Source organism: Protomyctophum bolini (assembly GCF_963924005.1).
Source record: "Protomyctophum bolini genome assembly, chromosome: 1".
Classification (NCBI taxonomy): Eukaryota; Metazoa; Chordata; class Actinopteri; order Myctophiformes; family Myctophidae; genus Protomyctophum; species Protomyctophum bolini.
Window position 1 is genome coordinate 31,453,265 of NC_137862.1, and position 14,578 is coordinate 31,467,842.

The following is a 14,578-nucleotide window of genomic DNA, read 5'->3' on the forward strand; positions in this document are numbered from 1 at the left end:
TCAGCTGGCACGGAGCAAGAAGGGTCGCCAGAGACCGGAGTAAATGGAGAGGACTCGTCGCCCAATGTTCCAATAGGAACGGGAGGAACTAAGTCTAAGTCTATCTGACAACAACCAAATGATGAATAGGCCATAATGACTTGAACAGTGAATAAAGATCTTGATGGGCAACATGTTGTTTGTTAAAAAAAATGAAGAAAAGACGGAAAAGAGACATTGCCTTTTTTCTTCATTTGATACGTTTTTGGGTCCATACACGGTGTATAAATAAACTGTGGGGATATCCTATTCCTTTTTACAATATTTCATTTGTCATTGAATTGACCTCACAGAGCCAACAACAACCATATCAGGATTCCAAAATACATCAAACACCAACCTGATGATGTTACTGTATGAGGTAAACGCTGTGTGTTGTGACAGTTTATAGATACGGATCCATGTAGTGCCTAACTATCATTCTACCACAGGTCGTTTCGAGGAAGCAATCTGATTGGTTGAAACAGCCACATCAAGGACCGCTGGAGGAAAGTGAGTAAATGTAGCCCTAGGTATACAATGAATCTCTCTGTTGTTGTCTTAGTATTCTCCCCTCTCATGCCATACATGTGTAACAGTGTGTTTCAAAAATATTAATCAACAGCAAAGAAAATAATGTTATTTTTTTGAGTGCCTAATACAATAATATTGTGGGTCAGTATAGTGATTTATGATGTTCAAATTGATGTGTGTTAGTACAGTGTCAGTGTGAGTCATGTAGGCTACTGTGTGCAGTTGTGCACCATGTGTTACATATATATATACAGTCAGGTGTCCTCTGTTTCATAAATAACTTTATATTTGACCTGACCCGATCCTGACCGGGGATTTATACATCACATGGTGTATAAGCTAATTCCTATTATGACTTCTCGCTGCCACAGGGAGGCAGCTGCTGTCCAGTTTTCCAGTTCTCCAGGTTTACTAGGCTCAAACCACAGAAACTGTACTTGTGTACTTGATGTTAATCATATTAACAGTGTAATCTAATAACAAAAGGTGAAAAGTCAGTAAAATGTGGGAATTGTTTGTTTTGCTGTATTCTAAACAAAATACATGTTGGAGCGTAGCTTGACTAGAGTAGAGAGGTTTGAGGGAATTGCAATTATTTAACCACTTAAAGTTAAAACCCTACACATATGGTGTAACGAGACAGGTTGTGAGCTTATAGATCAGCCTTTTTTACCAAAGAATGCCCAAGAATAACAACACTAGGGTTCATAATCATTATTTAATGTTGGTTACCTTACTTTTACTTTAGTTTGGTGAATTTCATTCCATTTGTAATTGCTGGTCTGCTAAACGCCTAAATTGGTTGATAGAATTTGTGTATGCAGGTAGGTACTTTGGTTCTAGAATCTAGATGATAATAGTTCCAAAGAACCTACTAAAGAACCATTTAGTGAATGTTTCTTCATTTGCCTCATATTATGGTTCTAAACGAAATAACCTTTTCTAATGGTTATTTGAGGCACCTTTATTTAACCACTAAACCCCAGCAAGTGTGGGCATGTCCTAGTAGGCGAACATTTGGCAAAAATAGCAGATACACATTTTCATGATGCCTTGCGTTGTATGGTGCTGTGAGCTTGCAGATCTCTTATTTTCAACGAAGGTATTTGGTGTAGTGGTGGGGGGAGAAGGAGCAGATCATTAGAGCGCTGAGAGACACCAGTTTAGTGTAGGGAAGTGGATGAGGGCTCTTTATAGAACCATTCAAATATATGGTTCTTTCTGGAACCATAACTGGTTCTTCTATCTATGGCATCACTATACAGTAGGCCGCTTTTCCACCGGGGTTGAACCGGTTCTGGTTGGTTTAGATCCCTAAAAGTTGGTTCGGAACTGGAACCAAAAAATACTTCTTCTTGCCCTGGAGTGGGAACCAAAGTGGGTGTGTCAGATGCAGATGCGATATAAAGCTATCATAAAAATAAAGAATGTACCATTTCTAGAACCAAAGTTATTTTGGTGGAAAAGGGGCCATACAAATCAGTTCCAATCTGGTTCCAGTTGGCACCTTTAATGTTCTGTGTGCATGAAAAAAATACAAAAACAGAATCAAAATACATAACTGCATTGCACATGCACAACCAATGCAAAGTCTTTGTGTTCCTTCATATTGTGACGGTTATGTTTCCTTTCAAAAGCAGATGGACGTACAGTGGGTGAGGGGGCGATATTAGGCTCTGTGCTCATCAGGCAGACGCTCTGGCCACTACACTGCTACACATGGATGGGGTAGCAGTACAGCCATCTGAGCAGCGGAGGTTCCTGGTTCGATTCCCACGGCCCCTCCTCCTCCTGGCTTCTTGTCCTTGAGCAAAGACACTCAAACTGCTCCTGTCCTCTGCCTTCGTCAAGCGTTTTGGATAAAAGGCCCTCTACAAATGCAATTGTAGATCGGCCAGACACCGGAAGGCAAGGGAGTCCCACCATTGGACACAAACTGAATGGAAACCATCCTGCTTCTCCGTTCAAGATAAACTGTATTCATTGACCTTATCACCTTTTGGCACCCTCCAGTTTTTTGTGCGTCATGTGAGTCATGATGTAGGGATTGGGGTTGATGTCCATGCGAAGAAAGTTCTCCACCCAAGGGTCGTTCTTAGCCCCATCCATGAATTCCTCCAGAGTAATCTGACCTGGATTTTCAAAGACAGAACATTTAATATATTAGCCTTTATTGGTTGAGTTATTAGACGTTCCTGTTCTCCCTTTGAGCTTCTTCGGTACTGTATTCATGAGCGTTGCATGTTTGTCCTGTTGTCTTGTATGTATTGTTACTGGCAGAGCTGTGTCACTTATTTTGTCTCTTCTCTTGGCCAGTTCATACTTGTAAGACTTCAGTCTCAATGTGGTTTTTACTGGTTAAATAAAGAAATTGTCACGCTTTGTGATATCACGTCTAGTCACGTCTCCAAGACACACAATATACAGTATATATGTTTTATATATGGTCATGAACCCTGCCTGCATGGCCATGGCAATGAACCCTTGTCCATACCTGTTTTTGAGGGGTGCTGCTAGCCCCTCCTATACAGCTTTGGTCCATACACATCTCAATATTTGCCATTGACAATGGAAGGAGAAAGTATAGGTGAAATGTCCACCAAACATACATTTGTGGCAACACAAACATTAAATGCCATTGACAATGAAGGGAAAAGTTATGTCATATGTAGACGAGCAAGTCGGCTAACCAATCACATAAATTCAGTTGTTCATGAGATGTATAATGATAAGAGCACTTCACACGGGTGTGATTTTTCATTGTGCATCTGGAGCTGACCTGTTCTGACATTCCATATGTTAATCTGACCTCATCACACCCTGTACACTCAAGACACGCTCCATATATGGCCAGTGCACAAGGGCGAGGTCGCTTCTCGCCCTCAAGCGTCTTACTGGTACTCTTTATTGAATTATTGTACTATTACTTGCGCAAGCAGAGCGTGCAAGTAATCATTTCGCTTGGTCTCTTCAAAGTGAAGCCAAGTTTTTTTCAACCGTAAGTCTGTGCCTGGTTTGCTGGGACCAGTTACAACATTACGTCATCGTTGAGAACTGGGACCAGAGTACATGGTGTGTATACGTATGTAACTGGTCCCAGCAAACCAGGCACAGACTTACGGTTGAAAAAAAACTTGGCTTCACTTTTTGGAACCAAGTAACCACAGTATACTGCTAATCAAATTACAACTACATACTCTGTATGTAGTTGTAATGTGATTTGTAATTTGTAAATCTGTGCCTGGTCTGCTGGGACCAGACTACACAGATGACCATATCTCTTACGTCATCACTGACGTAAGTGTTTATATCACCGTAAGTCTGTGCCTGGTTTGCTGGGACCAGTTACATACGTATACACACCATGTACTCTGGTCCCAGTTCTCAACGATGACGTAATGTTGTAACTGGTCCCAGCAAACCAGGCACAGACTTACGGTTGAAAAAAACTTGGCTTCACTTTTTGGAACCAAGGAACCACAGTATACTGCTAATCAAATTACAACTACATACTCTGTATGTAGTTGTAATGTGATTTGTAATTTGTAAATCTGTGCCTGGTCTGCTGGGACCAGACTACACAGATGACCATTTCTCTTACGTCATCACTGAGAGCTAGTCATACATATACACACCATGTACTCTGGTCCCAGCTCTCAACGATAACGTAATGTGGTAAGGTAACTGGTCCCAGCAAACCAGGCACAGACTTACGGTTGAAAAAAACTTGGCTGTCACTTTTTGGAACCAAGTAACCACAGTATACTGCTAATCAAATTACAACTACATACTCTGTATGTAGTTGTAATGAAAAAAGTAGAACACGTATGTATACATGTAAAAAATAAAGATCTATATATCATTCTTATGTACAGATCACCTAAAACAAACCTTTCGGAATTAAACACATTTCTCAAAAAAATGGTAAAGTATCTATCATCTCCGACTTCCACAATTATGATAATAGGAGATTTCAATGAAGACCATTATACTGAAAAAGATATAAATATAAAGACCTTCATGTCAAGATTAGGCTTTAAACAATTATTAAAGTACAATTATTTGAAAGTATTATTACAGAAATTGAAGTTAGAGACACATATTACTCTGATCATGATTTAGTATTAATATCACTATAGTACAAAATGAATTTGAAGTAATAAAATAATTATACTGTATAATATATTTTAATTCAGTTTATATACCTTTTTTTCATCACATATCAATGATTCATTTTTCTGTAAAAAAGTAGTTAGGTAGCAAATAGTTACACGTAATGATTATACATTTCAAACGTTCCTTCACAGAGATACTGAGATGTGATAGTTTCCAGCGGTCGAAATACTTGCGCGGTCTGCTTGCGCACTAGTAGGCCATTTATGGCCTACTAGTGTGCAACAAGCAAGTATGCACTCTGCAGAGTGCAGTTCTAGTTTACATTATTATTTTAAATTATTTAAAGTAATTAAGTATTTATTCCTAGTAGATCAGTGGTTCTCAAACTTTTGAATTTCAAGGAAGGGTAGGAAAAACTGCAATCGTGCACACTGTTGTGTGTCGACACTTTTTAGAATTGTATTTAAGCAGCAACGTTTCTGCTTAAATAAAATTATGTAAGTGTAGACAGTGTGCAGAATTCCAGTTTTTTCCTACACTTCCAGTTCATTTATCCGACGCACCTGATACCGTAGGACTATTTTCTTCAAAATGTCAAGGAAGGACCACCATATCTCTGAGTGTAAAAATGAAACCAAATGGAACCATTTAATTTGGTTCCATTTGTACACTCTCAGAGTTACAGACCTGTAAGGGTCGATTTGGTTCCATTTGTACACTCTCAGAGTTACAGACCTGTAAGGGTCGATTTGGTTCCATTTGTACACTCTCAGAGTTACAGACCTGTAAGGGTCGATTTGGTTCCATTTGTACACTCTCAGAGTTACAGACCTGTAAGGGTCGATTTGGTTCCATTTGTACACTCTCAGAGTTACAGACCTGTAAGGGTCCATTTGGAACCCTCTCAGCGCCTGAACCCAGTTTGAGAACCCCTAGATTTGTTTAATTTGTTTAAATGACACACTCAGATCGGTACTCAATATCGACCGACGCACAAGTTGTATGTATCTGAATCGGTATCGGAAAGGGAAAACTGGTATTGGTACATCTATGTAACTTACCATCACCGTTTGCATCAATCTTCTGAAAGATTCTTTCGGTCACCTGATCAGGTGTGAGGGTCTGTGTTCCAGTCTCATCACATACATTGGTTTGTTTGATCTTATAGATGACCTGAAAGGATCAAACAGTCACATTACTAAACATTGTGATGGCTGTTAATCCAACTTGAACCCATTCCATCAGCAGTATTAGGTTGATATCTTATAGCATGAAGTAGAGAAATAAATGCATGTTGGACACCACCAACGCTAATATATATTTGAAATAGGCCTATGCTGAAAATGAATTTCAAGATCCTACAGGAAATTAAATGGTGGCTAGCAAAAGAGTGAAACACATGCAATTAAAATATCACAGTAATATCAGATTTAGTAATGGCAGTAGAAGTTACACAAAAGTTGATTTGCTTGGTGCAGCTAAAAACGTTCATAAGCCTCTAATAGGTTTAAGAGGCATCCCAGCAGACTGTGTTGACGTCCAGTATTTACAATAAGCTAGACTTATTCAGCTTAAAGGAACTGGTTCAGCACCAACAGACCTACAGCCAACACACTGATAACGTTCAGTGGTGGAAAGTCACTAAGTACATTTACTCAAGTACTGTAGGCTACTGTACTGTACAATTTTGAGTATTTCAAATTTCCAATACTTTTACTTCTACTCCACTATATCTCAGAGGCATACATTATACTCTTACTCAAGAATAGATTTTGATTATTATTACCATTAAGGTTGCATAAAAGCATCCGCCTGGGTGATGGCAGACTGCTGGGCGAGCGCTGCTGCTTTGGCATGGGGGGTCAGATCAACATATATTGTACTGGCCATATATGGAGCATGTCTTGAGTGTTCAGGATTTGATGAGGTCAGATCAACATATGGAACGTCAGAACAGGTCAGCTCCATATATGGAGATGTAAGGGTGCCAGCGGGGGCAGTGTCTTGAGAGTACAGGTTTTGATGAGGGCCCAGGTAGGGCCGGGCCTTCATTTTCGTCCGGGCCTTAATTTTGGGCTGTTGAGAACTCTAGCTACCGGACGCGGCTGCACTACAACTTTGGGGTGGGCCCGTCTAGAGTTTGAATGGACAGGATTCAGTCAAAAGGGAGACATCGAAGAGGAAGGACGGGTGGGGAATGATCAACATATGGAATGTCAGAACAAGTCAGCTCCATATATGGGGATCTAAGGGTTTGAGGTTTGAGGTCAGATGTAGAGTTGCTGGTCGGCTCCAAATATGCAGATCTAGGTGATGATCCAGTCTTCTCCATGTATGGCTATCCAGGGTTTTATGAGGTCAGTGTCGTGATCTGTCTAGAGACGGCCATATGGAGCGTCGACCATATGTTGTGGCGTGACGGGTCACAAGGTGTAACGGACTGACAGCCATATATGGTGGCGTGACTGATGGATCGATGGACGGACAGGTTTTGCAGGTCTTCCGGACGCTCATGAGAGTGCTGCGGAAAAAATAGCCGATCTACAAGCTTCAACACTTTTGAGCTTGTAGATCTGAAACTCGGGCAAAATAATACGTGGACATTTCCCGCTATAGGGCATAGCTGTGGTTCCATCGATCCAAAGCCAATCCAACTCTACATCTGACCTCAAACACTTAGATCTCCATATTTGGAGCTCACCTGTTCTGACTGTTTTGACTGATACCTGTCCATTCAAACTCTAGACGGGCCCTCTCCAAACGTATTAGTGGAGACGCGCCCTGCAGCGGTCGAAAACAAGAGTTAAGGTCCGAACATTTAGGCCCCACCCTACCTGGGCCAAAACCTGTACACTGCCCCCGGTGCCACCCTTTACCCTTAGATATTCCATATGTTGCTCTAACCTCATCAAACCCTGTACACTCAAGACACGCTCCATATATGCCCAGACCTCATCAAACCCTGTACACTCAAGACACTGCCCACGCTGCCACCCTTAGATCTCCATATATGGAGCTGACCTGTTCTGAAATTCCATTATGTTGATCTGACCTCATCAAACCCTGCACACTCAAGACACGCTACATATATGGCCAGTACATAATTAATTCCATATGTTGATCTGACATCCCATGCCAAAGCACCAGCGCTCGCCCAGCAGTCTGCCGTCACCCAGGTGGATGCGTGCACACGACCTCGCCCTCGGCGTATTACTGGTGTGTATATAGGCTATATAGTAGTTAATGTTTTCAAATTATTGTAGTGAAGTAAAAGTACAATATTTGGATCCGATATGTAACGGAGTGAACGTAAATGTATTGGAAATTGGAAATACTCAAGTTCTCTAGAATATGTACCCTTATGATTTTCTTGAGTTCGTTCCTGTCCAAGCGGCCGTTTTCATCACCGTCAAACACTTTGAACGACCATCTGAGCTTATCTTCTAGCTTCCCCCGCAGAACCAGATGTAGAGCAGCCACATACTCCATGAACTCCAAGGTGTTGTCCTGAAAACGCACGCATGCACGCACACAGACAGACACACACACACACACACACACACACACACACACACACACACACACACACACACACACCAATTTGAACTAATTACTTGCGCAAGCAGAGCGCGCAAGTAATAATTTCGCTTGGTCTCTTCAAAGTGACAGCCAGTTTTTTTGACTGATGACGTAATGTGGTATCTGGTGGGACCAGATTACACAGATGACCATTTCTCTTACGTCATCACTGAGAGCTAGTCATACATATACACACCATCTGGTACTCTGGTCCCAGCTCTCAACGATGACGTAATGTGGTATCTGGTCCCAGCAAACCAGGCACAGACTTGCATATACATAAAAACGGTTGAAAAAGACGGCTGTCACTTTTTGGCACCAAGTAACCACAGTATACTGCTAATCAAATTACAACTACATACTCCATATAGTATAATGTATATGTATACGTATGTCTAGTCATTAGTCATTGCTGGGACGGTGCATACGCATCGAAAAGGCTGGGACGGTGCATAGGGCGCAAAGTAACCACAGTATACCGCTAATCAACTTACAAATGACATATGCAGAAACAGAGATTTGACCGTTTGTAGCGGTTTGTAGCCGTCGAAAGTACTTGCGCGCTCTGCTTGCGCACTAGTAGGCCATTTATGGCCTACTAGTGTGCAACAAGCAAGTATGCACTCGGCAGAGTGCAGTTCTAGTTAACAATGTGTCAACAAGTCACCGGTTGTCATGACGAATCATTAGAGCCATATTGTAGATTTGACATGGATGGCAGGCCGATGATCTACATTCTCGAATATTGTGTCAATGAAAACTACACGTTATGTCATTTTTCTATAATAGTCTCTTCAATGGTTGCTGGTGCATGAAGACAAAGAATATTAAGTCATTACATCAAGCAAAGTTATTCGCTGAACTAGTCCTCACAGGTGAGAGGCCACACTATAGAAATACTATTACAAGTCATGTTCATTACAAATTATAGGCATATTGCCAAGTTCTGACTTCTTCACTGATACTGATGTGGGGGATTGAAAAGGCCTATTGATTTATCTTCCTCTGCATTGTCCTAGTGATGGCAGCTGCCACGCTATAGGGCATATACTGTAGCAGAGGCGGCCATATTTAGCCTGAGGTCAATATGCCGCCTTGAACTTAAGGCTATATGACCCACAGTCACTCTAGAGTGGGCCAAAAAAGGAAGGAAGAAAGGAAATAAGGTTATTTTAAAGTGATAAGCTATGTACTTCTGGCAAATACAGTTGAAGAACGATATATAATAGGTATTAACCTGTAAAACTAAGTCAAATGAGAATACTGTATGTGATATGTAGCTGATATTCACGACTATGTTTTGGCAAACATAGTGTTGAACATTAATTTGAAGATGCATGCACTGTATGGTATTTTGCAACGGCATAATGACACCTACGTGATTCATATCAAAGGCTCTGAATATCCCGTCCATGTACTGTGCTTCTGGCGTTCCATGCTGAACTCCAAACATCTTCTTGAACTCGTGGAGATGCAAGGATCCGCTGGGACATTCCTGTATGTATATTTTGTAAAGGTTCTGAATGCAGTCCATCTCCATCTCATCATCTTGCGCTTGAGCTTGTTGATTTTGTCCCATTGTAAATCCAAAATGTAGTATAGGAAGAAAAAATTGGGTTTAAATGTTTTGCCCACAGAGGGCAAATTGTAGACAGATTATCTCGATGTCAGTCCATCTCGATCTCCTCATCTTGCCGCTTGAGCTTATTGGTTTTGTCCCATTTTAAATCCAAAATGTAGTATAGGACAGAAAAATGGGTCTAAATGCTTTGCCTACAGGGGGCAAATTGTAGACAGATTATCCTGATATTCCAATGGTAGAAAAGCATTGTGAAAAATATTTCTGCCTGCCACATGATGACTGCTACACAGCACCCATGCTGCTTGCTGGCCAGAGCCTGACAGGATTGGAAAGTGTTGACTTAGCCAACAGGGATTTCTTTTTAGCTAAAGTCTGTAATCCACATAGCTGATCCTGAAGTTTAAATGGCCTCTTGAACTTTAGCTGACCCAGGTTACTCTATGGCGGTATCTCCCGTTTAATGCTGACCTGCGTGCTGCCATGTGCCGCCACTAGAGGTTTATGATAGCTGACCTGCGGTCAAGCGAGGTTCAAGGGGACATAAAGCTGCCACGGTCAGGAATGTGCCATTGGAATATTTGATACTTGATGGCCTTCCTCTTCCTGGAAAGTTAGCATGCTGGCATTTATGTATATATGCAAAGGAAAGAAAACTCTCTCTCTCTTTCTCTCTCTCCCTCAATTTAATTGAATGGAATTTAATTGAAACATTGACGCTTGCAACATTGACGTTGCAAGCAGCGTCATCAAATAAAACAAATACATACCACAGTTGTGTATACGTTGCATTTTTGCAATAAATTGATCTGAATCAATCAATTGAACATTATGTTCAATTGGTCCCCAACAATACTCATCATAAGATTTCTGTCTACTCACTCTGTCTCGATGATCATTGGTGTGTTGTGGACGGTTCAAGGATCTGTCTACCAATGACATCATTGATGGGGATTCCAAGCTAATAGAACATGTATACATCCTGGAAAGTCAGTGTGGTGTATGTACATAAGCAAAGATAATTAGCATAAAGTTAGTCACGCATGGGGTGCCCACACCTATTTTTTTCCCTTTTTTTGAGGGCCTCCTATGTCCAGCTTTCAGAGTTTGTGTAAACACAAACATTGAAGACTTGAAAAGTGAGGAGGCAAATTGTGATTGGCTGGCGCGATTTGGTGGGATATATGTGCCATTATGTGTTTGAGCATCGCGTAACGATTGTGCCAAGTGGCTGGTAGAGAGATGTCAGACATTATGCATGCAGTACTCGGGAGATACAATACTTGGGCCTCTTAAGCTATAGGCTTGTGACTGTTGTATGATAAGAAAATGATTGGCTGTTTGACTTCAAGGCTTTCAGATTTCAGTAATAAGCCGGAAATACACCAGGAAGAGTTTAGACCTTCAGATAAACCCGAACCTCTGACATGGAGGAAGAAGCAATCACAGAAGACTGGACTTTACAGGAAAAATCACACCTGTGTGAACTGAGTGGTGCAACTCCCCTGTCCCCCCCCCCCCTCCTCTTCTCTCTCTCTCTCCATATACTGGTGCTCATGGCCACATGGCCTAGGTAGGTAGGTAGGTGAACGAACACATAGGTGTAGGTGAACACGGACATTGCTGTTCCTTGTAGTGGTTGCATCACTCAAAACAATAATGCAGAGAGGATGAAAATCAGGAGTCTTTGAGCAAGACACTAAAGAACCCTAAACTGCTCCCGATGAGAAGGTTGGTACTTTGCATGGTTTCCTCCACCATATCTGTTTAAATGGGTGAATGTGAAATACATTCTACAAGCGCTTTGGCAAAAGGTATATATGATTTATAATGCAGTTTATTTACCTTTTAATTATCCAGTCCAAGTAATTAATAATGTTATGGCATACCTGTGTGTGTGTGTGTGTGTGTGTGTGTGTGTGTGTGTGTGTGTGTGTGTGTGTGTGTGTGTGTGTGTGTGTGTGTGTGTCTGTGTGTGTGTGTGTGTGTGTGTGTGTGTGTGTGTGTGTGTGTGTGTGTGTGTGTGTGTGTGTGTGTGTGTGTGTGCGCGCGCTCGCTCGCTCGCTCGCTCGCTCAGGGGTGGGGGTTCAGTTGCCCCAGGGTGTTAATTAAACTGAAGGTTCTCCTGCTCTTTGCATAATTATTGAAGCAGGTGCTTAGTGTTTGCTCGGGATTACTGTGGACTAGTTGAAGGGGTTTCCTCCCACTGGGTTAAATATGGCCATAGATTAATGCAGGGATGACCTAAAGACTGGCCTACTGTAGAAGTGGCAGGAGCCAGCAGGGGTATTTATGTTTGTATTTGAAACGGTGCAGTATATTTTCACAATATAGGTTCATGTCTATATGTTTTAAAAGTTTTCAATGTTGCATTTGTTTATTATTTAGTTTTCGCCCTGCTATTTAATTATCAGAGGTTGACACGCACAGCTAATGCCTTCATTGAAATGTTAAGCAGAATTATGGGGATACTCGCTACATGAATACCTATTATAATGTATTGCATCTAAGCAGCAGCTATACTTTATCTATCTAGCTAGCTACGGAAACATCTGAATGCAAGGAGTCTCAGACTCTCAGTCTGACAAAATATATATTTGAGTTTATAACCAGAAACCCTGGGTCTGATGAGATGTTATATGAACTCAAAATGCAATATCCCCATTCCCTACAGACCAGAGTATTATCCTATAGAGCCTTATCAGACAACATCACACTGATAAGAACCAGTATGCATCACGGTTGGAGACAGCGAGGTGGGGGACAGAGGAAGTATTATACTGTACAATATTATCATTATTATCAATACAAGGGGTTTATTTAACCAAAAACGAAGGATCCGTAAAAAAATACAGGAACACGAGGAGTAGGAATCAAACATGAACTAGGAGCAAAGATATAAATAATACTATAGGAACTTGGAAAATTCAATGAATCACAAAGAGCTATCTAACACGGTGACTTAGGCTACATTACGAACAAACAAGGAACTGAACACAAGGCCAAATATATCTAGACTAGGACCAGTTTTGAATTGCAGCCACCCGTAAGTGCTCTTTTTAGAGTGGTTTTGACGGAGACTATGGGGATTCACCTTCCTCTACGACTGTTGGTAGGACATTCCAATGTTTTTGCCATCAGAGCGAAATTAATTTAAGCCCTTGTTTGAGCCAAATCTGGGTTGAACGTGATTTGTTTAACTCCCTCTGGTGATTGTGGACTTTGTTTATATGTGTGTCTTTGAGGTGTAGCGGTAGCATATCTTGTAGACCAGGGGCCTGTTTCACAAAACCTGGGTTAACTAAATCAGGATTTTAGCCAAAACCAGGCATGTTAAATCCTGGTCTGTACAGCCTGGTTTATTTCGTTCCACTAAAGCCAAGCGAGGCTGCGAATGGGTGAATTTATCGAGCCAGGATCCTTTTACTGATCCTTTTTCTTTGTGGGATTTACTGATCCTTTTTCTTTGTGAGGTATTATGGTAGTTGGCATCCTTAATAGTTGCATTACTGCCCCATTCTGCATATCTCAGTATCTTTACTAATCTATTCTACAAACTTACTGATACAAGGACTTAAGCTTCTAAAAGAAATACTGCTGCTGTAATTCAAGAGAGAAAATACTCTCAATAAATAGTGGATAGAATGAATTATTTAGTACAATTAATTAATTAATTAATTAATTTAGTACAATTAATTTACCACTACTCTTAAATTAAAATGTCCTAATGAAATTGTCATAATAAATATAACAAATGTCTTAATATTCTAAGCATATGATATTGTAGCATCGTGATATTTGGCCATAACTCCCTCCTCTGAGGGAGCTACCTTTAGCCTGTGAGAACCGTGGGTCATAGGTTCAATAATAATAATATGTTGTTGTATAACAGTGAGTAATGGTAATATTTAGTAATATTTTCACTTTTACAAAAATATTTGCTACGGCAGGTCGCATTTACTATGCAATTGTGCATTTCCCGCAGTGTGTTGTTTGGTTGGTTGGTTGATCACCCCTCCCAGCAAGGGCGAAATCCAAAAGATCCGGATTCGGTCGCTTCAATGGGTCCGTGGAGAAGCCGGCCGGTCTGTGGATGGGCCGGCCTCTCCATGGACTGGTGGGCCAGCCGGATATTTTGGATTCTGCCCTCCCTCCACCCCAGGCACGTGACATCAGGGATGGAGATCCCAGATGTCATCAATATTAAGCCCATATATGGAGATCCCTGATGTCATCAATATTGGTCAGCAACTCTACATCTGACCTCAAACCTCAAAGCCTTAGATCTCTGACAATCAACACTGGAATAGGCTGGGGGAGTAATAGGACACAGGCAGAAACATTGGCAAAGACTGCATGATGAGACTAAGGAACCAACCAGGGGGGCAGTCAGACAGATATTTTGTGAAGCCACTAAGGAAATGAAAGTTCATATAATGGCCTGTTGTGGCGCTGTCATTGGGCTCAAAAAAACCCATAGCCCCATAGAAGTCCATGTATTTGGGCCCAACTTCACCTAGACTGTATTACCTTAATAAACATGGTCATGAATACTTTTTGCTTCCAGTCACTAGTTTAAAGTCTCATTTCTAATGTCATAATATTCTTTTTGGAAAATTATGGTCCCATGTATAAAATAAATGACCATAAAGTCGCGCATGTTCTGAGGGGCGTGGCTACCGTTACAGTCTATGATAGGGATTCCCCTCCCACTCGAGTCAAAATAAAAACCAACGAAGAAGAAGGGGGGAA

The 14,578-nt window shown here is 41.2% G+C and overlaps 1 protein-coding gene across 1 annotated transcript; it reads right to left on the reverse strand.

Moving 5' to 3' along the window:
- Positions 1-2,544: 2,544 nt before the first annotated feature.
- LOC308320027 (guanylyl cyclase-activating protein 2-like) lies at positions 2,545-9,826 on the reverse strand (the record flags this gene model as incomplete). Its single annotated transcript, XM_080770326.1, has 4 exons — positions 2,545-2,684; positions 5,730-5,841; positions 8,026-8,175; positions 9,626-9,826. 4 exons carry the CDS (start codon positions 9,824-9,826, stop codon positions 2,545-2,547), a joined length of 603 nt encoding a protein of 200 aa, XP_080626452.1.
- Between the last annotated feature and the right edge of the window lie 4,752 nt (positions 9,827-14,578).